This window comes from Numenius arquata, chromosome 3 (assembly GCF_964106895.1).
Source record: "Numenius arquata chromosome 3, bNumArq3.hap1.1, whole genome shotgun sequence".
NCBI lineage: Eukaryota > Metazoa > Chordata > Aves > Charadriiformes > Scolopacidae > Numenius > Numenius arquata.
Genome location: NC_133578.1, coordinates 29,575,185 through 29,602,974, shown reverse-complemented (window position 1 = coordinate 29,602,974; position 27,790 = coordinate 29,575,185). Strand labels below are relative to the sequence as shown.

The window sequence follows — 27,790 nt, the reverse complement described above, 5'->3', positions numbered from 1 at the left end:
ATGAAAACTGTTTGGAAACAGTTTCATTGCATTAAAAGAAAAACTCCAACTTTTAAATTAATTCCTTTACTAGTTATTAATATTTTTCTCTGTTACTGCTTTTATCAGTAGGATTCTATTTATCTGTTCACCTAAAGACAGATAATACCTTGTAAAAGGAAAAACCTACCCTAGAAATGTGCTTCAGGTAACACCCTGGAAATGCCAATATGTTCAGATAGTCTCTCAAGGCATTGAGGCCTTATTTTTCATTTTTAAAGGGAATTCTTTTGAGAAAAAACATCTATATGTTTCCTATGTTTAAGATTAAAAGTTTGATAGATTCATTCAGCCATACTAGACCACAAGCAAACAGCTGGATTCCCTGTCTAACGGGAACTTTTATAAGGGACAAAAATTTTATTGCCTTCATACTGAATAAAGTCTGTTTTGAAATGGTTCATATTTTTTTCTTCTTTCATAAATATACACACACAAACACACACACACACACACACACTTGAGACATAAGTTTTATATTAAAAAAACCAAACGAACGCTATTCCACTAGTCAAACAAAGGCCTAATTCTGCAAATGAAACTGGAAAGGAAGAATGTGTGTGCATATGGAGTCCTACTGATTTCAAAACTACTAGCCAACATTCTAAAGTAATTCCAAGTTTCTACAGTAGCCAAAAACTAACAGCAAGGACTCTCTGTCTTCCAAAAACCGCTAGCACACTGTGTAGGTCTGCTGGTACAGGATACAGTAGGTTGCTGAGTTTAGAATACTCCAAGACTCATGTATTAATACCAACATAATTAAGGACCACCAATTTTTTAAATCCTGAAACACAGTATGGAGCCAAAAGCAACTGATGGGTGATAGTAAGTTCTGAAAAGTGCAGCAGGAGTACCAGTCATTGTCAATTATCATGACAGTATATAAATAAATAGCAATACTTCCTAGCTATACATGCTCTAATTGTAGTAATAAAAATACTTGGATTTATGGTGTGAAAAGTCTTGAATCTGTTAGGTGAATTTTCACATAATGAGTGTTCTGTTTCTGAAATGTAACAAACCTCAAATTTAGGGCTAAGGAAAAACAAGTATTTTGGTTTTTGTCACAGTCCTGTAAACTGTTATATGACATACGAAGTACTGGCAATAAGGGGAAAAAACTTAATCGAAACTATTTGAGTATGTTGGATCTTTACAATACAGAAAACTACTCCTGTAATCTTCCAACATCTTCTCACAAAGGAATTCCTCTATTACCACACCAAAAGAGATTATAGTAGCTGTCAGTGTTCATGCTCTTAAATTCATTTCTAGGTGATTCAACATCAATAAATTACTCTAACAACATGAGTAAAAATAATCCGTCTTTTGAAATCATTGAGCCACCTTGAACAAAAAAACATACTCTGCCTTTTTGCAGAGGACTCCATTGAAAAGAGCAGTCTAAACTTTAGGTCTGTACCTACTGGCAGAAATCCATGTACATACTATACATTTAAGACTTTTTCCCAGAATATTTCAGCATTGACATATTAATTTTCATAAAGGTATTTCCATTCTGAATCAGAGGAGTTAATCTGAATTAGAACAATCTAACCAAGATAAGCGTACCTTGTGTGTTGCCTTTCCTAGAGATCTTTTTACAAAGGAGAGAATTATTTCTTACCTACAGGATTTGGAAATGAGCAATATAAATTTCATATACTCTCAGTGTCACAACTGTAAGTACTGGTCTCCTCATCCAAAACCAAAGAGAAGTAACCAACTCTATACTGCTGTTCTCCACTATTTTTTTTAAGACTCTGTAAGCAGCGTTCCACAGTTAGGAAGGTTTTTATGGGAAATGGAATGACAAGTAGCTTTGTAAGGCAGCGTACAAACCAGGCAGCTCTACACTGAACAGTGGGGTTAGGAGTCCAGGAAGCACCTAGACGGATTTGCTAATACAAATCTGGACTGTTCTAGAAAGCCTCCTTGTTTTAAGACAATCTCATCAACAGCTCTTGGTAAAGCTCTACTGGAGCCATTCTGCTAAGGGGCAAAAGAATAAGGCACACAAGAAAGAAGTAGAGCTATTCTGGAGGGACATGCAAAATGCTGTCCTCCCTTACAACCTTGGGTATTTTAAACAGTAATCAGTTAGAGTCTGAGCTCTAAGGACTACATTTTTAAACAACTACATCTTCTTTCCATCAGCCTTGTATAAGGGACAGAACTACCTGGAACTGGGACATAGCAGAAAAATTTTGGGGGGGTTTCTCAGTTGATTATTGGGAACTTTATCTGTAAATGCCTAACACAACACTGGATAAATATAGTCTGATGGACAGGACAATGTCCTGATGACAGGAAAGACATAAAAAAATTGGACAGCACAACCCAAAGACATTCTTTGGCAAAGAAGTCAGAGAGAATCTCAAATGCTTTTCTTCCTCCTTGAAAAACTGTTTGGATTAATTATTTCCTCAATAGCTCCTCTTTGTTTTTATACTAAATATGCAATTGAAATATCTACTACATACATAAAAGTAAGCAATAATAATTTTAAGAATAATTTAAGTTCTTAAAATCTTAATTTATTTCTCTATTGTCCCATTTAAATCTGATTTCAAGGAACCAAAGCTTTTTTTCACCAGGGAAATTCCACTTTGCCCTTTTTTATGCCACAGGTCTCTGAATTAGCTGAGAATGAAGGGAACTGGAAATCTCTAGTAAAACATACATATTCAATTATCATATAAATAATAAGAGCTACACTTAGATTCCAATCACAAAGACAAGTATTGTAAAAAATAGATAATAAGTTATGAAGGAAAAAACAGGAAGTACATACCATTACCTATTAAAATCTTCCCTAAATTTAAGTTAGAAAAGTAAGTTTCATCAATTCTCAAAGCAGAAAGACCTACTTCATCTACACAAAGCAGAATTTTACTGTCTAGGTCTAAACAGGACTGTAGAATAGTATTCTCTTTCTATATGCCAATTCTACTACAATGTATCAACAGAAAAACATAACAAATACTTGAACGGACATCAAAACTGAAATCACACAAACCCTTGGGTCCTTCATCCTTTTTGCCACCAGTATCCCTGATAGGATCATCAATACTGCAGTCTGTCCCAGCCCAGGAGAAATTACAAATGCAAGTGGCTTCATTACTACAAACCTGGAAAAGAAAATAAATAACAGCAGTTGGTTTTTAACTACATTTTATTAAGTTTATTTAACATGTAATTAGGTATTTAATTCAGAATATAAAACTTATCCGTTTATATTTTGTAACAATAGCACTGAGTATTTAGAATTAGTATAATACATCAATAAGCTGAAAGTTTGCTTTAACCCTCTAAATACACTCAGATGCTAGGAAAAGCAGAAGTGTTCCCAGTGGATCCATCATCACTTGCACTATACACCTGCGTAGGATGTAAAAAATAACAGAAATTATCAACCAAAAAAACCCCTATCTAGACTAGTTAGATCTTCACTAACCAACTCTTCAGCCTTTGAGCCTGGATGTCCAGGAGTACAAGCACTTGCATTTAAATGGTTCAAGACATGGTTATGCTTTACAACCTCTCATTTACAGCTTGCTCCCATGTAGAAAAATAGTCAGATATTTTTAGTCAACCAGCAATGCAAAGTGCTTGCTTATCTTCTAGAAGGAGAGGAAATAGTTCTCCCTAAGTCTACTTTATTTGAATGACCTCCGAAAAAGGACTTAGGACTCACTAAAATTGGCAGTACATTTATCAGATACAGGAAAACCTATCCAACTGAAAAAACCTCGAATATCAAATCAAAAGTGAGAGTTAATGGCTATAAACTTTCCCTATGAAAAAGAACATGGAATGTGTTGCTAGAAGAGGTTGCTAAGGAAAAAGCATGACAAGAGAAATAGACACAAAACAAAGAATGAAGTTTTGATTATGAAACTAGAAGTGAAGTCAGTCATTAGGCATCAGCTAATAATGTCTTCTGGACGCTGGAACATAATGTCAAAAAACCCTAGAAAATAACCTACACACTAATGATTACAAGTAAGTACTACATGTGATTTTTTTAATTTAACTTCTATCTCACTGCTTCTTAAAGTATTTACAGAAGAATCTTATCTAGGAAGCTGAAGATAAATACATCTTATGGCAGGTTTGATTAACTAAAGTATTCTTCTAAAATTACAAACTGGAATAATCCAAAGCAAAACAAAAAAGGCAACATAGTTCTCTCACCACTCGTGCCACTCTCCAAAAGCACCAAGATGATTTCTATAACTCCTAGAATCTTTACTTTCCAATTTTAAAATTTTTCTTCTTGATTTTGAACCTAACCCTCTTCTTTAAAGCACTCAAATTCCTCTTCAATTACACATAACAAGAAGAAAAAAAAAACCAACAAAAAACCTTCTTGTATGAAGTCTAGTCCCTTAGGCAAGAATCTCTCCCCTGAATCCCACAGTGGAAAGGTTTTATCAGCATTACAGTTAAGACATGGAACAGTGAATCCGTTCACCAAAACATACCTAACGTCTTAGACAAATGGACTTATGCGTAGAGTAACAGAATATAATGTGCCTGAATGTAAAATGATACACCTTACATCTGTTCAAGAAGAATATATCATCTTTGTTGAGGTCCACAGTTTAGAATTTTAATTATTTAAGTCATGAGGTATAAATCCATAAACACAGGACCAATGTTATAAGTCTTAGTATGCAGGAAAAAGTTTAACTGAAGATGGCAAGTAGCTTGAAATATGGGTAGTACCTTACAGAAGTCTTTACAGTAACTGATTTCAAAGCTCTTTCTTGCTAGTAATGGAAACAACGTGTTGGATATAATAGCAGAAATAATTTGACAACTTCGCTTTCTAAAATTTTCTCTCTGCTTCACAGAATGGCAGTCTTCCCCTGAATCTGAATTTGTGTTTTCAGATCAACAGGTCTTAGGAACACTTTCAGGTAGAGAACTCCACAGGGTATATTAAGATCAGATATAGCAGAGAGAGCTGGGGAAGTTTAGCTGCTAACTCCCAGTATGGACTCACCCCATGACCGGAACAGACTTTTCCATTAGAACCGATGGGACAGCTGCTTATGTTCAAGGACTGAATTGGCAGGCACTTTTTGTCCAGACACATCATATGAGGTCCACATGGAGCTCCATCCTCCACATAACCTAAATCTGTATCGTCATCTAAAAGAACATGAGCACCACTAGGAGAAATAAGTTTTAATATACTGTTAGTATTATGAGTGGAGTCTTTTGAAAATATTAAGCATGTCAGTGTAGATACTGAAGGCCTCACACCTTTCCCACATTCAAGCATACAGACAGATTGAACAAAATTATAAAGCTTTTCTGTCTGTCCACAGCACTGACAAGGTGTTCCAGTTGTCAGACCAAAAATAAGTCTAGATAATGACTTAAATACTCAAAAGGGTACCTTAGGCTTTGGGGGGGGGGGGGTTAATAGTCTTTGATGGGCTATGATTTTTTATTTTTTTAACTTTTTTTTCCAAATGCTGTGAAATACTATTGCTAGAAAATTGTTAAAAAACTAACTTCCCACGTGATGACATTTAAATGAAAATACTAGTGGAATAATAGAAGAGTTAAGAATCATTGATCTCTCCGGCCCTAACTATACAGGAGAGTATTAGCATAACAGCAATGTTGCCAATGTCTTTAAAATGCAAATCCAGGATTGTGCACAGTAGACTAATACCCATTTACCTGCCCTTTAACTGAACTGTAGCTTAACATCTTATCCTCCCCTCTCAGCCTTGACTTCCTTACAGTTATTTGTGTGCAGATATAATACTCAAAAACATTGTGTTTAATAAATGAGTCTTTGGCAATTACAGTTATCCCCCACATCTCCCAGAAAAGTATAAAGCTGAGCATTAAACTCTGACTGTGAAGTTCTGCTACTGGAGAGATCAGTTGGAGTAATCAGGAGGATAACCCACATTTCACCCTCCTTAAATATGGAATATTAGGCTTTTTATTTTTTTAATTAAAAAGAAATACCACTCAGAATAATGATTTTGCTGCAAGATTATTAATGATCTGAAAATCACAAAATTTTACATTTATGGTTATCTTAATTCAATTGGGTTTGACAGAGCAAAATCGTGTTGGAACACCGCATTATCTTTTACCTGCAGTCCACTATTCGTCCTTGATGATAAAAAGAATTTGGGATAATTTCTCCTTGAACTTGACCAACTCGTGGAACTTTAGTAAGATTAGTACAGAGCAAAAAGCCACAGAAAACGTCACTGTAAAATGAAAACATAAATCAGAAAGTTACTCGAATACTATGAAGTAAACTTAATAAAAGAAAGGTTGCAATGATAGTGCTGATCACATTTAGTGCTGATCACATTAAGTAATATATTACCATAAGCCACATGACAGACTTTCAGAATACAAGTCTGGAAACAAAATGTTATTTGATATAAATGACAAGAGGCAGAAACAAGCAGTTGTTCTTTCTAATGCCCCAGTGAAAGTTCACATGAACAAAAAATTTATCTGTACTCTAAATACAATACAGTACAATTAAGAGGAGCCAAATTGTACAAAGCTTTGTCGTATTAGGCTAAATTACATTTCCCTCTCTCTAGCAGCTTGGATGCCGTACGTTATTGTGAAGTTTGAATTTTTATTTGAATTTTACTTCCCTTGCAGGACAACAGAACTATAACAATCATTAGCATGCAGTATGTGTACCTGAATTTTGGTAAAGGATGTGCTTTATTTGATGTTATTTTATATGTGCAATCTTCAATAGAAGGATATCAGCTTAAAAATTCCGTCTCCTACTCTAACTGTCCTACATCATAGAAGCAGCTGGATGAATGCTGGAAACTGTATTTGTTAAATTTTAAAAAAAATTAAATGGCTCTCCGGCTAGACCATTTTTCTGCATCTCTCCACCTTTATATAAATGAGGTTTTTAACATACATATCAGAACAACACTATTCTCATCTAAATAAAAAAAAAAGTCATTAAAAAACTCTTTTCCTTATGATTGTATCTGAAAAGTGAATCATATAATTAAAAAATAATAATAATAAAAAAAATAGTGCCACTTGACAAACATTAATTAGTCAAACAACATTCTGAGACTGAAGTTAAATGCATACTTAAAAATTACAAACCAGTAAGTAAATCAGGAGAAATTTAAGTCTATCCACTGATGATCACTAACTTGAAAAGTAAATTTAATCAAACATCCATCTAGTAATGTTCACATGCAAATGAATCACAAATGTCTAATTGTCCTCTATGGTGAAAATAAAGGTTGGAACAAACTTGACATAGCATAATCTAGTGTCAGTCCCAGAGCAAGTGAAAATAGTATGTGTATTTGCAGCCTAGTTTATCTCTACCAATTCTGAGTTGTTTGTATATTATGAACTTGGGGCTTTTTGCTGCCTTGTTGCCAGCTACTCTGAAATAATTAAAGACACAATACAGTCTTCCAAAAATCTGGAATTCTTTACAAGTATATTGCTGAGTCACCCATGGATTTGTCAGAATGGAACTTTTTCAAGATGCAAACCTTGCGAGGAAAAGAAGATTCAAAATAATGCAAAACACACTGCTGAAACATTCGTGAAAAAGTAGACAATATTAGCCCAGTATTAGTTTATTTAAAATACAAATAATCTCTACCAAACTGAACTTACTGTTTGCTACATTGAATCCATCGGTCTCCATCCTTTCCACAGTTTCCTTTTTTTGTGCCTTCTGTATTAAGCTTTTCATAACAAAATTTGTCAGATCCTGAAGACTCTGATGATGAAAAAAGGAAAAAGGAATGTACCTTCCATTGGCAACATGAGAGCCTTGAAAACCTGAATAATTTACTGCAGCAGTTCTCTGTATCTCTTTAATACAAAACATAAATATAACCACATGTGTATGTACACAGATGGTATTTTCCAGTAACTACAATGGGAACCCAGCAGACTGAACTGCAAGACCTACAGATGGCTTTTCTAAAATAATGCTCAATGTTCAAAATTTGCTCTAAACTTTTTTTAAAAAAGCAATCCCACAGTGTCTGTATGATCTTCTGCATTTGAATTTATCTGTGGTCTAATTTTGTCGCTTCATAACAGTTGCACATAGATTTAATCTAGTTGTTTTCACTGCAAGTATTCCTGATTTGTATTTCAGGAGATCAAAGATATTATCTATGACATACCATAAGCATATGTTCTGACATCAACTTTATTTTATTGTTTTAGGAGTTCACAGAGAAAACAAGGTTTAACAGTCAAGAGTGTAATTCCTACTGCTTTTTAGAAGTAGAAATCTGAACTAATAGTTTTAAAACCACAATTATTTATTAACAAGCCCATTTGTTTTTTCTAAAAATCAGTTAAGAAAAAAAAGAAAAGCACAGCAATTATACAGAGCAGGATAAAATATTAAAGGTAAATAAGACAGAGTAGTTTCAGTAAAATCACTTGTACAGAAGATAAACCAAACATTTTAAAATATAAGTGTGTAAGATACAAAGAAATTAGTTAAAAAAAACATCTATTGCCTTTAATATTATCAATAAACATGAGGTGGCAATATAAAGCTCAAAAAGGCATCAGAAGACAAAGAAAATGTCTCCATCCAATTTTACACTTACATAGCATCATTTGTATTATACAAGACAAATAAGAAATGGTAAAACTATATCCCTTCCTTTCTGTCTTCCATAGAATGGAATGATTCTTCTGCCCCAAATAGGCAGTGTCAACAGTGGCAGTTATGATTAGATAAAATGCACAAGAAAACATTAAGTGCTAGAGTACAGGACATCCTGATAGTTTTGCTCTGCTGAACTGTCTCAAAGTCATTACACACAGCATTTATCCCATCTCAGCTGCAAGCAAAATCCACTGCAACTGCAATTTTATTTTACTCAACACCTCTGGGCTTAAATTCATACTATGTATATTTAAATTTACACTAATGTACTAATTTTCCTGACTATAGGATGGTACAGCAAAGAGAGGCAAGATGGAGCAGGTTTAGCATGAATCACTGCTGGGATAATGGAATTGACAACTGTCGTTAAAAAAGCCAAAAACATCTGGTTTGAACTATACAAAAATAAAAAATCCTCGAACCCATTTCCTTCCCCTCCCTCTCCCCCCCGGTAACAGTAACTCAAAGTTGCTAATATTTTATATGTTTTCTCACCTAATTCCACCAGAGTCCAGCATTTCTGCCCTACCTATGTCTGCAACCACATCACGTCAGAACAATCTTGCTGTCACCACTCTCAAACCCAACCAGGAACATAACTGGAAATTTCACCTGCCAGTCAAGCCACAGTTTCTCACTGCAGCCTACTCTGCTGAGCAGAGAACTTTAACTTAGAGTGGGAACAACAACAACAAAATACTAAAAATACAAAACAAAGGCAAGAATGAAACACACTTAAGGTAGTTAAAGTCAACCTACTAGATCCCCAGATATATTTGCACTGATTATCTCTTGTCTTGCATTCACCATTATAGCAACGACCCTAAACAAAACACAACATGTTAGCAAGGAGAACTAAACATTATTTCATTTCCTTCCCCTCCCCCCAAAAATGTCTCATTTTGATTCTTCACAGACATACTGGGATGTGTAACAGTTTTCATGAATTTGGGTAGACAGAGTACACATTTTGGCCCAGATTCTCAAAGTCATTTGGTGTCTAATACATACCAACATTTCGGCAGCTGCTTTATACTTCTCATTGACATAGTTATAAAGAATTTATTAATGTGGAGTGTAATAAAATATCTACATGCAAAACGTAAAGACACCACGCAGATTTTACTCAAACTAGAAATTTTTACTGAATAGACTGCATAAAGCACAAGCAACACTGATGTCCAAAGACAAACTTTTTGAAGAAGAGTAGAAGACAGGATTTAAAAAAAAAGCATGAAAACTTGCATTTGGTTAATTTCTATGTGCCGATGTGTAGGTATTTTAAAACACTGCATACCTGATTAGAATCACAGGCATACCCATCTTGTTTATGAAGATTTGGTGGACACTGAAAAAAAAATTAAGAAATTTTTTATCATGTGTACTGTAATAATACATCACAGGATCATTTGTGGAATTTTCCCCATTTTAAAAGACAATTGCACAACATATAAAGGGGGTAGATAACATAATTAGTGCAAGAATCTTTATAGCTACAACTAGAAATGAAAAAATGAACATTTTGAGTCATGAAATACAAGGTTTGATCCTAACCTTCTGCATATTCCAAGTAGAAATTCAGGAGGTGAGGCAAAATATAAGGCAAAACAACTGTGTTCAGTAACCGTATATTTGGTAGCTAATACTGGGGCCATATTTGCAACACTGCCACTGCATTCATTTCAGTTCCACTAAGAAAGTAAGTGAGCACCTTGTTGTCACCTACCAGTCTATGGCTTAACAGAGCTGTGCAGTTTTGTATGATGTTAACTGTCATGTTCTCTTGGCATTAGAAACTTTTTTGGTATGACCAAGTCATTATGTCCAGAAGCCTCAGATTACTAAAGCTAGGAGCAGATCATTCTCAAAGCTTTTCCTCATCAAAAAAGGACCCATGAAGAGCTGGAAAGTGTATTTGCTGCAATATACCATATTAAGCAATACTTTGAGGGCAGCCTTTCTAGCTTAAGAAAGCCCTTCTCCCTCCCATTAAGAATGCTCCACTTACAGAATATAAGATTTTCAATAAAATTTCAGCAATAGCTACTTATCTCTAAGTGTGGATGTCTCAGATGATAATATAAAAAGAGATTACTGTTAATTTATTGACATCTATAATTACAGCCAATGCCCAGAGACATTATCTATCCTGAATCTTATTTCTTCAAAGCTAAGAACTTAATGCAGCAGATGACTGCAACAGTTATGAAGTTCTTATATAACCTTGAAGCTAAATACTCAATATTGAAAAGGAGCATAAATCACCTAAAATGTCAAAGTTACTGTAAAAATGAAAGATATACAGAATGTTGACTACTTAAAAGAATTCAAGTTAAAACAACTTTTTGGTTGATGTTTATTCCTATAATGTTGAGTATTGGCCAAATATTTTCAAGAGAAATGCGTAAGATCCACTGCTTTCAAAATTATCATACATGTGCACACTCTTAAAAAACATAACACTTAATAAAAGACTTATGAGGAGCAGCTGAGGGAACTGGAGTTGTAGCAAGGTGCAGCTCGGTCTCGTCTCCCAAGTAACAGGCAATAGGACAAAAAGAAACAGCCTGAAGTTTTGCCAGGGGAGGTTTAGATTGGATATTAGGAAAAATTTCTTCACCAAAAGGGTTATCAAGCTTTGAAACAGGCTGTCCAGAGTCACCACCCCTGGAGGTATTTGCAAGATGTACAGATGTGGTGCTTAGGGACATGGTTTAGTGGTGGACTTGGTAGTGTTAAGTCAATGGTTGGACTCGATGATCTTAAGGGTCTTTTCCAACGTAAACGATTCTATACTCAATTAGTTACAATTTTCTACATTTATATTTTAAACTATTTTATTTAATAAAATCTTACTGTTATTACCTTTGAATCTATTCACATTTGCAGTATACTCTTAGTACTTACACTATAGACCAGGCAAAAAGTAAAGGAGGATGTCTGACACAAATACTATACAAGATACACAAAACCCCATGAGTTTTAAAAAACAAATAAAACTACAAAAGTCATGTTTTGAATCCATTTAGATTAATTCTTTTTTGATCTTATGACAGTTTATTCTTATGTTTAAAAAATTTTGTTAGGATTAACAAATAATCCCCCCCAGTTATTTGCGTGTATATGAGAGTGCAGTTTGTTAATCCGTATTTTCCTCTTAAGTTGAAATGAATGCAAACAAACATCAGTAGAGTAAGCAGAGAAAGCTTCTGCAGACATACCCGGCCAGAATCTCCAGTGCAGAACTCTGCAATATCACATTCATTCACTGCATATCGACAGTCATAGCCTCGTGGGAAAAACTAGAAAACGAAGAATATAGTTCAGGACAAAGGTTATGTAAAAGCAAAATTAAAAGTTCCTGTTTGGAATTAATCATTTTAATACTCTGTAAACATTATACTCACACATATTTGTCTTTTTTTTTTTTTTGCTTGGCTAACAGCAGAACACTACAGTCTCCATAGTTATTTCAAAGTGGTGAAAAAGATTTCAGTTTCTCAATATTTTAAAGGTTAAACTGAAGTATATAATACTTTGAAAATTCAGGTTTTTTTTTAATTTCTGAGAGATAAATGCAAAAGGCATTCATGTTAACATGAATACATATCCAATGCAGTCTATTCCCTTTCTATTTGGGGCAGTAAACACATTGTTTTCTGGAATAACAGTCTTAATCTACATAAGCTGTTCCTTTTCATTCTACATGAAACACACTTTGAAGTGTAACAGGCTGCACACGACTTCCATGGACAACTAAGAACAATAGATATATAGCAGCAACACTCACAAGACATGATGTATTACAGCAGGGTCCATCACTACAATGAGCTCCATTAGAAAGAGAGCACTTCTTACAACAGTCTGCATAACATTCCTGAAGAAAATATTAAGCAACATTTTTAGCTTTCCATTTTGAATAATTTTTTTTTCCACGATCTTTCCAAAAACCAGAATTTTTCCCCAAAGAAATGTACCAGCAGACAAAAAATTCAAATGACTTCAAATTACCAGCTGGTAGAATCCTTTGCAAAGCTCAAATACTAAAGGGAAAACAGTAACATATATGCTACAGCAATAATGGGAAACACGTTCTGAAGCCTTTTTGCAGGTATGGAATAGCCTGTGCCAATGCATGCTGCTTAGTTAAATTGCATTCAATGCAGAAAAAAAGATTAAGAAATCTAATTATGGGTGTAACTATATTTAAATACTAGAACTAAGACTCAAAGCCACAGGGCAGATTTTTGCAAAAAGCATTCTTGGAATATTTCTATAATAGAGAAGAAAACAACAGCTTGCTTATGCTGTCCAAACACAGGCACCTATCTCCAAAGCACAGACAAGGAGTCTACCACTCCAGGCACGCTATCCAGGAAAAGCAAAGGGGTAAGCACCGCTACAGTGCAATTTAAAAATTGCTGAGAAACAGCTGCATCTTATCAGTAGTATGAAAGTGTCCTCAAACCAGGACAGACGGGAAATCTGTTCTGGGGGCACACTGTCTTTGCACTCATTCTCACTTGAAAAAATGTTTTAACACAGTCCTTTAAGTTGTTCCCTAACAACAGACAAACAAATTAATTTCCATAACCTTTCCCCTTCCCTTACCAATCATATAATTTATCTTAATAGTAAGAAAGACTTGTGGAGTAATATACAACTCTACTTGCCATTCGGAAACCGCAATCACATTCTTCTCCTGCTTCTACATATCCATTTCCACACTCGGTGGTTTCAAAGAGCTGAAAGCAAAAAAGCCCCCCCCCTCAAAGTAAGAATAAAACTAGCATCAAACGACTTCTGTTACACATAGCCCATATCTGCAATGGTACAGAAACATGCTCTCACAGAGAATATATATGCCGTGTCACTGCCGTGGGGAAGGCAGCATGTTTTTCAAGTGCTGCTAGATAGAATTTTTAAGACATGAAAGATGTACAGCTAAATCACTTGATTGCTAGCCCTCTTTAGGAGAATACTGATCTCAGAAAATTATGATAGACAGAAAGACAATAAAATAATTCTCAAGGGGTTAACCTCCTCCAATTTCTCTGACAATTCCTTCAAGAAACCAGTCAGTAATATAATCTCTGGGATCTACTCAGGTACCCATATTTTCTCATGCTACTGTCTATGCCTGTGCAACATGTTTGTGCACAAAAATAATAAACATTAAGAACTTCCTTTTGGTAGTGTTTCTATGTGCCTTATTATTAAGTTAGAATAACACAACCATATATAGATGGTGCTGAACAGTTACTCCTGCGACCGGATATATACAATGCATAAATTCTACAGTTCAGGATGATATAGATTCTATACTGGTTCCGCATACCATAATTTTGGTTAAAGGTTATATAAGACATTTTTCAGACTTGTCGCAGAAATAATTTTGCAAAAACCTTGTCTGTTTTCAATATAATAATTCTGCGTTAAAATCCTGTAAGAATATCAAGAATTACCAATTTAACTAGGATATTAGGAACAGGAACACATTCATCATTAGAACATTGTTGAAATGAGAATTTAAAAGTTTGTAAATTAAAATGAGAACAGATCAATCTACAGATAGATGAGGGTGAAAGATGCAAGTAAGCATGCTCTGCGTGGGCTTAGTGGTAGTACAGCTGTTGAGGATCATCAAGATATGAAACATAACATATCATACAATACAAATTATTTATAAACTTGGATGGAATTCTTCTTCAGTACTTTGGGGTGGGTGGAAGGAATCATAATGCCCAATCAAAAAGAAAGAAAACATTTTACTTTTGATGCATAAACTATATAGGTAATCAATAGCACCTACAATTTTGGGTACCAGAAGCAAAACTACACTGAAGCAATATCCGTATGCACTCTTCTTCACTAGCAATATCAACATGATTCAGAAAACTGAAATTTCTTTTTTTTTTCCTCTATAAGCTACTGTTACAACTATGCTTCAGTAGAACCTGCAAGATCTCTTATTCTGAACCTGAAATTCAGCTCTCCATCAAACAGACCTGGTTATCTGACCTGCAGCTCTTAAAACAAAAAGGGGTCAACCAGAGGAATACAGGAAAATAACAGAACACACACAAATTTCCCATGGCATTTATCAGGAACCATCCAATGTTCATATACATGTCAGAGCATAACTAAGAGGTTATAATCAAAAATGGAATCATGGTGACTGCTTAACACAACTATGTTTTATTTACCTAAAGATTAAACACGCCATTTTCTACCTTTCCTCCCAACCTCCAAATAATAGGTTTCAAAACATTGTATGATTTCATTTTCCCCCCAAAGTACTTTAACTTCAAAACTGTGAAACACTGACATGGATAATATGCAAAGATAACTCAACCATTCTCCTGTGACTATCTCCATGGAAGTAAACCAGGTTTTTATTCTGTATATAGTAAATTTGACAATTTGTTCACATAACCTTGCTAGACAACCATCATCAAAAAATTGAACTGTATTTTTCTTTCTCCTTCCTTACTCTTTTCTGTAAGAATTCTTACATTCTTATTCTATAAGCAAAGAGTGCTACCCTGGGAAAAGATTAAAAAACACTCCAACAAGCAAAATTGTTTTAGTTAATTGTGCAAAATGATGGTCTACCAAAGGATACAGCACAGTAAACAAAATAGCCTAATAGTCTCATGTGGTATTAAATTCTACAAGGACAGCAAGTTTAACACCATGATTAAATTCAATATTAATACTTCAGATTGACCTTACTTTGCAAAAAGAGCCACATGGAATATTTTTATACTACTCGGCTTTACAAGGATGTCATGCCAATATTGCCTTGGAAAAAATTATGACCTTGATAAGTTTTTAAGCGAAAAAAAACAATGGATGGTACAAGGAAACTATTATAAATTACAGAGCTTGTTAGATGTACATCTGAAATGAAATGAAGTTAACTTTGAGAACAACCACAAGCTGCTACTGTCTATATGAAGTAAGCTATTGATTTCTAATTCCTAGTGTGGTAACTGGAATTCTTTTTCAAAAAGTCCAAGAATTGTGTGTATATGGAGCATGCGCCACCACCTCACTTCAGGGTTTATTTTGCACTACTTCCAGCTTAATATGTAGTGTATTTATGCTGAATGGGGATGTATCTAGCTGTGAAAAATCAACTGCAATATTTGTCATTATTTGAGCATGAAGAATTGATGGAAAACAAGATGAATTCCTCTGATGTTTATTTTAAAATGTTATGGGAATGAACAGTCAGCTAATTACAAGCAACTGAAGAAAATACCCAGATGGACATTTGAATAAATTTGAGAACAGATGAGTGTTAGTGAAATTAGTACATTTTCATTATGATGTTTAGCAGAGGTGCTGACTACCAACATATTTATTACCTTTGTTGGCCTGTTGAAAAGACAGGCACCTCCCCCACGAAGTAAAAATTCTTTGTATTCTGCAATGCTGCATTTGGAGAATTTCCTGGAATGGTATACCCTAAAATGGCAAAGAATTAGCTGAGAAAATGCCTTGAGACACCAGCAGTTACTGGTAGGGGGCAAAGGGGTCACAGAATTTTTTTTAATACTGTAAATCCCAGTTTCTTCCAACCACTGTGTGCAACAGTATGTCACCTTAGTGTTACCCTCAAACAATAAAATCAGAACAAAAGAAAAAGTTTTTAACATTTTGCATTCTTATATTTCTATTATATGGATCTCAGTATATGAAAGTGTGGTCTTCTAATCTTGTTAATAATGTGAAACCACATTACCATGATAGCTGCTGTGCACTCTCCTCATTGCATGCATAATCCAGTGTTTTCTTCGGTTTGTTTGCCCTGCAGCTTCAGTTTAAAAGATGGATTACATTCCAGATCCCCGATTTCATGCCAGGGTTTTGAAACTGTTCAATTCATCTAATCCTGTTAATAAGGTTAATTTTTAAAGTAAAAGCAACTGTAGCCAAAAGAACAGCTGTACAGGGTCAGACTAAAAATACACTTTACCCAAATTACAGCTCTGATTTTGCCCTAAGAATATGCCCAGGGAAAAGTAGAGAACAGAGCCTGTACTACTACTTGCAGAATATTTTTCCAGCTTCTAACAATTTTCAGCTCAATGACTTTCTCAGGAAGCCTTGTTTTTTGTCTTATTTAATAATCATTGTATTTTCTTCCATGAATTTGGCCAAAATCTTTTAGCATATACAAGATGCTATAGCAAGAAGTTTCACTACTTAATTACAGACTGGTAGAAGAACAATTTAATCCTGTTTCTTGTCACCTATTCGCTATTCTCATTTCATGACTCTCTAGTTCTTACACTGGAAGACACAGTAATCATTTCCTATGTTGTTCATAATGTTACAGACTTGTCTCATATTTCCTCATCCCCATCTTTTTCTTTTAAAGATGAAAACATACTTTATTAGTCATTTCTCACACAGAAACTGATATTTTTATTAGCCATGTTTTGAGATCTGGGAATGAGAACTCTTCACACTACTAAAGATGGGGGTAACCATGCCATAAGGAGCTTCTCAATTCCTTTCCTAGCAGCTGACCGCTACTGAGCTGACACTTCCCCATTGAATTATTCTATATATAAAAAATGTCTTCTGGCACTGATGGAGTTAAGTCAGTATTATTATATATTATGTTACTTTATCTACTGATATTTCCATCCATGGCTGATACTTTGATGAGTTCCCCACAGGAAGGAAGCTAGTATCTATTCTCATCAATGCCTTACTTTGGATTGCAGAAGCAAACTTACTGAATTCTGTTGCATTCATAGGGTGGCAGTCAATTAGAAGTCTACAGGAATGTCACACAGCAATTCTATTGAACCAATTTCCAAATACCATATGAAGAAACTAAGCTACTTCCATCTTATTTATTACAAATTTTCTCCAGGATTTTTGCAATCGAACTTCCACAGTGAGCAAGAATTCTGACAGGAAGTGATTTATAAGACTCAAAAACCTATGTTTCAGAAGCTATCCTTTTCTAATCAATTGCTTACAGTGTAGAGAAAAGAATCTTTGGCAGTGTATGAAGGTAAAGGGCAATGACACCCTGTTTCCTCCCATATAGATGTGCTTCCTCCTCAGACTTCACTGACCTTGCTGAAAGCTTCAGATTTCTACTTTTATTCACTGGAACAGAAGCAGAGAGGTCTGTTCACTCCAAATTAGAATTTTGAAGGAATTGGGGAAACAGTAATTAAAATTTAGGAGGAAAATAGAAATCTTAGATATCGAAACTGTATTATAACACTTTTTCAGCTGCATGTAAAAAGAATAACTGGATTTATTTAATGAAAAATACATATTCTTTACTTTTCAATCACTGTTAGTATAGCAAAGCATTAGTGAATACACTGCATTGCACTTCAAAATAGAGTATTTATTAATAACTTCCTAAAATGTGAATGGCAAATGAATTGCTGAAAATTTAAATCATTGATCTGTATGTTTGGGTTGCTCCAACTTCTTCTAGTTTTTCATTTATCAGTACTAAAACGCATGGACAAAACCCAATAGATAAATACTGATGTCATAATGCAAACTATGAACTCATTGCAGAGCCCTCAATTACTGATAGTTATGACATACCCCGTTTCCTCCATGATGCAACCACCCCAGGATTCAGTGCAGTCACACTCTTCTCAGACAAGACCAAAATACAACAGAAAAGGAAAGCAGTTATAAATGAGTTTACAATAAATATAAAGTACTCACTATAAAAATGGACCTTGACTAATTATACAAAGTTGCTTGGTTTCTTGGCTGTACAGATTCAAGTCCTAAAAAGGAAACCAGCCACTTGAAGAGACACTAATATGCTTAATATAAACGCAGTACTTTCAAATTACCATATGTGCACGTTCTTAGACTCAATACAAAGTTTCAGGCAGTATAGAAAGCTAAAAATAGCTGACAATGTTCTTCCCTACATGCTCTCAAAACAGGCAGCACAAGGGTTTGTGCAGTACACAAGATACTGATGATTAAGACGTTCACATTTCCTCGTCCCTAAAACGTGTATGTAACACCCTGAAGGAGAATTGTTACTGGATAGGCCACAGTTTTTTCCTTTGGAATAGAGTTAGTAATATGTGAATCAGCCAATCAAACATTCATTAGAAAAAGTAGTTGAGTGAAAATGGATTTACAGTTTACTTACAGCTATAGCATGTAAGTCAACAGTGACCAAATTCACAAAATAAAAAAAGATCAACATCTTATGGCTGGTAAAACAGAAGTTACAAACTGCCCATAAAATTATCTACTAAAGAAGTAATGTTTTCAAGAAGAAAGATTCTGTATTCTAGTTACTACAGCAAATCCATACTGTTTCTCCACAGAAAATATTCACAGATTACTTATATGGTTATTTCTGCTCTATCCAGGTCTTTCATTAATCTTTCTCTATGAAGGGTATCCAAATAAGGAAACCAGGCTATCATTTTAAAATCCTGTCTTATAAAAAAGATTGTAATTTCCAAATTATATGAACTCTGTTTTACCTATAATCAAAAAGCAATGGAAAATATTTTAGCAATTTCCAAATTTACCCAATTCAAAAGTGATGCTTTACAAAACAACATTCCCTATAATTTTCCACATTGTTTCCCAATTCACAGATTTCTGAAGTGATTCCAAAATAAACTCAGCATTATCATTCACATTTTTAAAGAAGAATCAAAGAGACAAAATACCCAAATTGTTTACAAGATGTGAGGGGAAAACCCCAAGAATTTTCTTTAGCCCCAGAAAGGCTTTTGTACCTACACTCTACATGTGTTAAGGACATGTCAGTCTAATCTTCTGGCTGTGAAGCAGCAAGGTAACAACTTGAGCAAGTGTTACCCTGGACTAGGTTACACCTTCTTACCATTTCTTCAATTATAAATCAGGTATTTTTGTATTTTAAGTCGTCAATGATTCTGCAGGAATCACAGATTTCATTATGATAGATAAGGAGTTCTGAATTAAATTAATGGTGGTTTTACCATTATACCTTTGAATATGGGTTATGAATATACGAATACAACCTCCTGATACAGGACATCACTGAGGTCACTGCAAAATGAGTGCTAAACTGGTGGCTCATATTTTGGTCAAACTCCATTTCTGGTGCATATATTTCCAAAAGCAGCGATTCTTATTCTACTGTTACAGCAAGTTTGGTATTTGTTTCAAATATTACAAAGAAACAATTTATATATTTAGTAAGGAGGAGAAAAGAAGACTCCTTGTCCATGTACATACTCGGTTTCCTGGCAGCTGGCTCCCATTGTATTCCAAGGTTCTGAGCAAGACTTTGTGCTAGTTCCTGTGCCATGGCCAAAGGGAGGCCATACTGCATTTCAAGAGGTGCGCAGTTAAAAAAAACAAACCCACAAAAAAACCAACACATAAGTTATTGTAATGAACACTCATTCTGGCTTATCACATACATACTACTTCATTAATTCTGTACAGCATATTCTGTGCATATATTAGGAAAATAAATACAATGAAGTACATAATGGAAATAAAATTTCCCCTCAACATGACAGAATCCCTGTCTGCTGGTTAGCCTACAGAAAGGAGCATGTTTGATATACATGTAATATGGTTTTGTACAGTATGATTAACCCATGTTAAAACAGGAGATTTTCATTCTTGATTTAACACTGCACTGAGGAAAAAAATAATAATAAAAAAAGAAAAAAAAAAATCAATACACAGGGACCAAAATTTTCAAGTTCCAGTGTTTTTTAAAAAACAAGAAAAAAACAGTAAGAATTACATCAGCACTGCAGAAGATCAAGCCTCTTATACTGAGAGGACCCAAAAGGATGCTGAGTGCTGTATTTCAAATACTTCTGTACAAGATTTTTGGGTCTAAATTTCTGTCAAATATACTGAAAGCCATTTTTAGATCTCATTATGAGAATAATGCAAACAGAAGGAATACTTTATGAAAAGAAAAGCACAGTGAGTAGTAGTTTAATGACGATGCAAGAAGGTTGGCTGTGAGAATCTTAACTGTTTAATATGTAAGTTATCTTTAAGGCCCTGAATACTGAGACATCTACTAAAATACTAAACTCTTGAGGTTATAATGTACAGTTTCGATTTTATTTCACTTTAGTAATGAAAAAAATTACCTCATTCACTCCTACTCCTCTGGTCACAGAACAAACCCCTCCAAAGTAACTTAAGCTGCTCCTTTTGTAATGAAATGTCACATTCCTTACAAACAAATAAAAATAAAGAAAATATAACACATCAATATTGGGCACCAAGAACTTATTTAAAGATCACACTTTCACACATACTGTGATACACTGCATGCACATTAATCTTCATCTAACATCAAAAGCAACTGCAAGTTTACAAAGAGAACACTGACATCAAAAGAGTCGATTAAACACCTTCGACACTATTTTTATCTTGTAGAGTCAGAATCAATCCCAACCCACAAACAAACCAAGCAGAGAAAGCTAGATTACCAGATTCCTAAGAAAATGCATTGATAAGATTTCCTGTAAAAAGATAACAATATATTCCAATTTATAATATGTCAAGAAGGAATTCTGTACTGAAATGTATGTGTTGAGAATTTAATTATGGACTTAATCCAAACCAATTCAAGTTCTAGTTTCAAATCCAAATGAAAAGACTGAGAAGTATACCTAAAGGGAAAGTAATTTAATACTTGTCTTTAACCCTGGCTTCTTTCATTTATGGTTAATCGCTGGGGGGTTGGTTCTGAACAACTGATATAACACATGATAATTTTATTTAAAAACTTTTTCTTTTTTTTTTGGCTAAGCCCCAAATAATTTAGTTAAGTTAATGTAAACTGGAAGATACAAATTCTTGTATAAAATATCTATAAATGATTATGAATTATATCTATTTTAACTTCATAGGCATAATAATAAACCTCACATCGCAAAAATCTGTATCTGCATAGCAAATATACCTACTCTTTGAAAATGAAAATACTTCACAATAGCAGAATCAGTCCCTTTTATTTTTTTTAAATTACAGGATACTCTAAACAGGTATATATTTATTTTTTCAGAACATTCTGACAGCCATCAGAACTCTCAAACTGCAGTGAAACTATACTAAATGCTTAAAGCTAGACACTTTGCAACAGACAGAATCACAGTAAGGGCTGAGGTTGGCAGGCACTTCTGGAAGTGGTCCTAGTTCAATCCCCTTGCTCTAAGGAGGCTCAGCTGGAGCAGGGTGCTCAGGGCCATGTTCCACTTGCTTTTGAATATCTCCAAGTATGGACACTCCGCAGCCTCTCTGGGCAACCTGTTCCAGCATCTGCACAGTGAAAGGGGTTTTTTCCCCCACTATGTTTAAATGAAATTTCCTGTATTTCAGTTTGTGTTTGGTACCTTTCACCATGCACCACTGAGAAGAGTCTGTCTGCCCACCGGCAAACTCTTCAGCAAGTGACACAATACACGCATAAAAGTAATTAAGAGTGCACATTATCAGCACTTTGCATATGTGTTGCCATGCCTGTATGAAGGCAATAGAGCTACAATGGAGGCTGGAGGAAATTCTTCATCCCCTATTCTTATCTCCCTCTGCAGAAGATGAATGATAGGAGAATCACATGGAAGACATTTGTCACTCCATCCTTGTGGTATGTCATGCTGGTGGGAGAAGGCTTAAGATCTTTATGCTGCACATGGGAACTCACTCTTCCTCCTCTTTTCTTACAATGCCAGGAAGTAAAAAAATACTGTGTTGCCTAATGATGCAAGTGGAATTTCCCCTCAAAATGCATTGTGTCTCAGAAAACAATTCATTACAGCTCTAAAGGAGAAGACCTTCCATTAACAAATCACTACTGCAGGTACACATGTGACTAAATATAGTAACTGGAATGTTCTTGTGGCAACACATAATACTGTCAGCTCTGCCCTCTCTTGCTCTTTACTGGAAAGCAGTACATTATACACCTGATTAGCAAAACTATGTGTCTTTAAGGGCTCTTCAGAAGACATTTCAAATATGTGACACTGTCTCCAGGTTGCAATGACATTAAAATTTCATTATAGATACATATCAACATGACCATGCTATATACCACACCTATTAAAAATAGACTGAGATGTTAAAAAATAGATTAAGCTTCCTAAGGAAGGCAGATGTTGATTGATGTAGTGACTACAAAGCTAAAAAGTAAGCAAGAGACAGGCAGACAAAAGCAGTAGACAAAAAAGTATATAAAACTGTCATAGTCTAAATGATTGTGTAACGGTACGTACGAGAGCAGGTGCACAGCATCTGCATGCTGTCTGATGTAGTGCTGTCGATATTTGGAGAAATCATGAAGCATCTGCAGAGGGTCAGGGTGAATTTTAATATGATCTTTCTCTGTCCAAGTTTCCACAGCAACAAGAACCACCCTGGTGTTCAGCTGTTCCTTGTATATCTGAGGGCAGAGACAGGACAGGTACAGGAGTAGAACACTGGGTCAAACATGCACAGTTAGCCAGTAAGAGTAAAGCGGAAGGACAAGAGGGATAAAGCAGGAGGGAAACATGGGAAACAGTTAGCTGGTAATGCCTTGCATTTCTTAAAAGTTAATATTCTGATCAACTTAAATTTTATGTTTTAGAGGAGACAAAAAGCCCTTGTTGCTCTTTTTTTTTTTAAGCTACTCCCTTCTCTTTAAAATTCTCATATCAAATTCACCACTGAGTTTTGCAGAAAACCTGTACAAAAACCACCAAAGAAATGTAAAAAGCACAGTGGGTGATCTCAAAGAAACAGAAAAAAAGATCTCAAAGACAAAGAATAGCCAAAGCCAATTCTTAAGTTAAGATGAAATAATTTCTCAGTTCCCCAATATATGCAAAATTTAATTCACATAATGCTTGATTTTCATTTATAGCATGATCACTTTGTGCTGCTCAAGTAATGTGAGAATTAAGTAAGAATATTAATTTTCTATTAATTTTAATGTCACTGTAGCAATAAAAAAGGAAACAACAGTCAGGCCCTAGTAATTACAAAGCAGCTCTAAAACATCCATTTTAATTTTGTGCATGACACTTGATTCTGAAATAAAACTGCTGCTCTCTAGGTTCAGATCATAAAATGCCAAATTTTATTAACAAAGGTTATTCAGAACATGCAGTACAAAAGATGCACTCCTTATCCACAACAGACAGTCTGCCCATCAAAAGTCTTTCATGGGACACAAAGAACACTTACTGACCACACTTAGTTATGACCTAAAAGCACTGAATAATTAATCCATGGTGCCCAATGCATAAAATACACAAAAGGCAAGCTATTTGGTCACTTCCATGAAGCATCATATTAAATACATGATTTTATTACCTTTTTTTCCGAATTATACCTACAATACACAACATGAATTGCAAATACTCTCCTGCATTTACAACGGAGATTTATACTGAATAAACTAGCATGGCCTAGCATGCTAGCATTTTGTATTAAGGCAGCACTGTCCTTATAAAAAAGTCAATGCATAATATTCAGCAACCAGCTAAGCTCAATTTTGTCCAAGAACTCTGAAGGAAAAAAGAATATTAATATGCTTCAATCTGAAGGAGTCAGCTGAGGACATACACAGAAAATGGTTAATGACATGAGAAAAATCAATAAAATCAAACCCCAGAAATTATATATGGTGGACCAATAAAGACTTCACTGGTGGTTTCTGAGAGGAAAACTCTTTCCTGAAGCAAATAGAAAGAAAAGAATGGAAGAGGGGGCAGAGAACCTAGAAGCCTCTGTAAGCCAATATCCTTTTCCCAATAGTATACCAGTAAGAAATACAGCCCACTCCCTACGAACACAAGGGAATAACAAAGTGAAAATTCCTGCTCCTTTTCATGCGCTGTTTAAAGAAAAGGCCATTAAGATGTCATTTTGCAAGATCTCTATGACAAGACTGAATTCTACACTGGAGAGAAGTTGAATGCTTCTGTATACACATAAAGCAAATAAAAATGGAAAAACAGAAGGAATAGTCAGAGAAAGGAAAGACAGATTTAATAACTTTTGTTAAAATGCAGAAGAAATACAAAGAAATAATAATCAGATGAGAAAAAAAAAAGATGCCACCCTTTCTTTGGGAATGTCCAATATAAATTACAGAAATATTATTTCAATTATTAATGTTTTTATCTGCTCTAGTAACTTTTCTTCAGACTACTGACATTTTCAAACAATTACACAAAAATATTCCAAAACACTTCCTGTATTTCATGTATTATAAATATATTCACCTGTATTTTCAATATACATGCAGTATACCTAATACTTCATATGTAAGATGTAAAGAACAAATACTATATTGCTTCCTCCAAACTAAACAAACTGTTGACGATGTTTTGCACTGAATCATATCACACAATTCTATTGATATCAATAACATCACATGAAAAAGGGCCTGAGTCAGAATTTTGCTAGCTGTTATATTCATCACTACTGCAGAAGCTATTCTGTTTTCACTACAAACACAGCTCTGAAATGTGTGTAGTCACTATAAACATATCAAAAAGAGAAAAAAATTTACTATAAATCTTACTTTTAGTTTATACACTGTATGTGATATTGTTCTAAATTTAGTCTCAGATACAAGTATGGTATCTGCATCAGTGCCATTTATAATGTACTACAATGAGATTTTATTTGTTTCAAGCAATAAATACAGATTTATAGAGAATAATCTTTATTCACACACTATTTTTCTCCCAATAGATATGTGTGTCCTTTGTGAACTATACTCGCAGCTTCAACCACTTGTGGTTAGATTTGTTTCGTAAATCTAAACTCGATTAAATCTCATTCTTAAGCAGTGACAGGTATTGAAAGCTCCTTCAAGTTGGAAATCCTCCATACCAAGGGCAAACTCTGTCAGTTGCAAGCTTTGAGAAAACGCCAAGGATAATCTAGTAGTTTCTTACACATTCATCCCAGGCTATTCTTCTGCAGAGGAACTGGAAATGTGTTTTTAAAAAAATGAGCAGCTATAAAAATGACATTTTATCCTGGTATCTGCTAACATTAACTTTTTTAATACAGCACTAAACTAGAAGTCAGTGATACAGTTTTCAGAAGAAATACTGATACTTACAGCATCTACAAGGTTTACCACAGACTTTGCAAAATTGTTTGTGTACACATTTGAAGAACGGTGCTTTTTGAACTAAAAGGAGAAGAAAAAGTAGAACACAGTGAGAACTTAAATATTTATTACTAATTCTTTATTTTTACAGCATGAGAGGAAAATTAGTATTTTAAGAAAGAGCAAGGGAAAAACTCAGAGAGCTTTTCAGATCACAGCCTATATCTCGTATTCAAGAATTCCTGAAAGATAAAGGAAGCCATTTATGCCAGACAGCATTCCGCATCTATAAAAGGTGCATTTAGCTACAAGAAATATCCTATTTAGAATCAGAGTTCAAATGTTCAAGACAAAATTACAGGTAAACATGAGCTTAAAATTGAGCGGATGCTGTACTAATTAAAACTGTGCTTAACCTGATAAGTTAAATATCATACTGTACTAGCCAAATACCGTGACTATAATTATGAGACATGAAGATGAAGCATTTACTATTTGTCCTGTGTACAGCTCTTTGCAAAGGCATCCTTTTTCTACCATAGCACCAGACTTTTATGACAGGTAGCATTAGTTACACCAAAAGGCAAAAAGGAAGAGGGATTGCACAGTAAAAGTAAATATATGTTTGAATATGGAAAGAGTTAAGCTGGGAATCTTAAGTTTTAACTTCAAATTTTTTCAATTTCTATAGACTAAGATGAGCTGTATTACAAGTTCTGCTTCCTGTTTTCTGTGCATATCATTACGATTGTTTCATGTCTTTCCTCATCCTGCCCCACAAGTTACTTCCATTCAAAGTCAAATTTTCCAAAGATGCTGCTATGATATCTGAACATGAATCCATAACTTCCAAAAAACTGAAAAATTATAAATCAAAATTGTGTTACACAATATTATTTGCAGGCAGGAAAAATAAGTCTTCGAAATTTCACAGAAAAGGAACACGAGATTGCATAGAACAAAGGGTAAAAAAATCTTCATTAAAAAACTCTTACTAAATTCAACTATTGATTAAAAGCAACAAATCTGATCACCTCATGAGCAAACATTATTAAGTTCCATGAAACTGTCAGCCAATCCCACTCCAAAACACAGTATCAAAAAAGAGGCCTTGAAACAAGAGGGCTGACTCTTCTCTGAGCAACTGAATAGCTATTCTCATCAATTAAGTTAGATGATTAACGATCTTCCCAAATCAGAATTACAAAATAGGCATATCCCATTTTTCAGAATTATGCTTGGTGTGAAGGTGAGAGAAAAATTGGAAGACATATATGCTTTTAAAACTAAATAATCTGTTTCTCAAATAGAAAGTCAGAAGTGACATACACACTATATTGTTAGATAACAAATATTCCACCCCTTTAAATTCCAATTATTTTTGCACAAGCAATCTAGTTTTATACGGACAAAATGCTATAGAGATAACAAAAAATTCATCAAACTTAATGACTACAGTCATTCACTTTACTGCAGGAAGATAAATTTTTTACATATGCAGTTATTCACTGTTACATTCCACAATGCTTCAGCACATTCACAGCACGTTTTAATACACGAAGATCCTACAACATAGGTTTGCAGAGACCCCTCACCTGTAACTATTCTCAAAACAAAGCACTTTCAGCTCCAGTGCTAGTAGGCACTTCAGACATACACTGAGCTGAGTATCCATATCACAGGACTCTGGTCCCTAAGAAACCATGATACTAGTAGGAGGGGGGGGAAGGGTGGCTTTGTTTTTTTTTATTTTGAGCCAATCCCAAACATCCCCAGAACTGAAAAGTAAGATAATATGCTTTGGAAAATGTTCTGGTTTTCATGAAAGTATTTAAATTCCATATGACACAATGTGTTTAAACACACAGTTCCTAAACCAGAAATTAAGCTGATTAAGTCAGTAAAAAGTGAAACAACCTAATTAAATACATTTAGCTGTGTCTTTAGTGTTACAG

At 34.6% G+C, this 27,790-nt stretch overlaps 1 protein-coding gene across 1 annotated transcript in view; it reads right to left on the bottom strand.

Moving 5' to 3' along the window:
- The window catches only part of ADAM23 (ADAM metallopeptidase domain 23), a 79,376-nt gene that overhangs the window by 13,164 nt on the left and 38,422 nt on the right, over positions 1 to 27,790 (bottom strand). The window contains exons 10-24 of the mRNA XM_074145246.1: positions 25,845 to 25,916; positions 22,999 to 23,165; positions 20,866 to 20,950; positions 19,982 to 20,072; positions 18,323 to 18,371; positions 16,102 to 16,201; positions 13,402 to 13,473; positions 12,519 to 12,605; positions 11,950 to 12,030; positions 10,026 to 10,076; positions 9,488 to 9,551; positions 7,708 to 7,813; positions 6,171 to 6,290; positions 5,054 to 5,222; positions 3,062 to 3,173 (exon numbers count right to left, since the gene is read on the bottom strand). Coding sequence (XP_074001347.1) covers positions 3,062 to 3,173; positions 5,054 to 5,222; positions 6,171 to 6,290; positions 7,708 to 7,813; positions 9,488 to 9,551; positions 10,026 to 10,076; positions 11,950 to 12,030; positions 12,519 to 12,605; positions 13,402 to 13,473; positions 16,102 to 16,201; positions 18,323 to 18,371; positions 19,982 to 20,072; positions 20,866 to 20,950; positions 22,999 to 23,165; positions 25,845 to 25,916 — 1,426 coding nt within the window. The remainder of the gene's footprint in view (positions 1 to 3,061; positions 3,174 to 5,053; positions 5,223 to 6,170; positions 6,291 to 7,707; positions 7,814 to 9,487; positions 9,552 to 10,025; positions 10,077 to 11,949; positions 12,031 to 12,518; positions 12,606 to 13,401; positions 13,474 to 16,101; positions 16,202 to 18,322; positions 18,372 to 19,981; positions 20,073 to 20,865; positions 20,951 to 22,998; positions 23,166 to 25,844; positions 25,917 to 27,790) is intronic.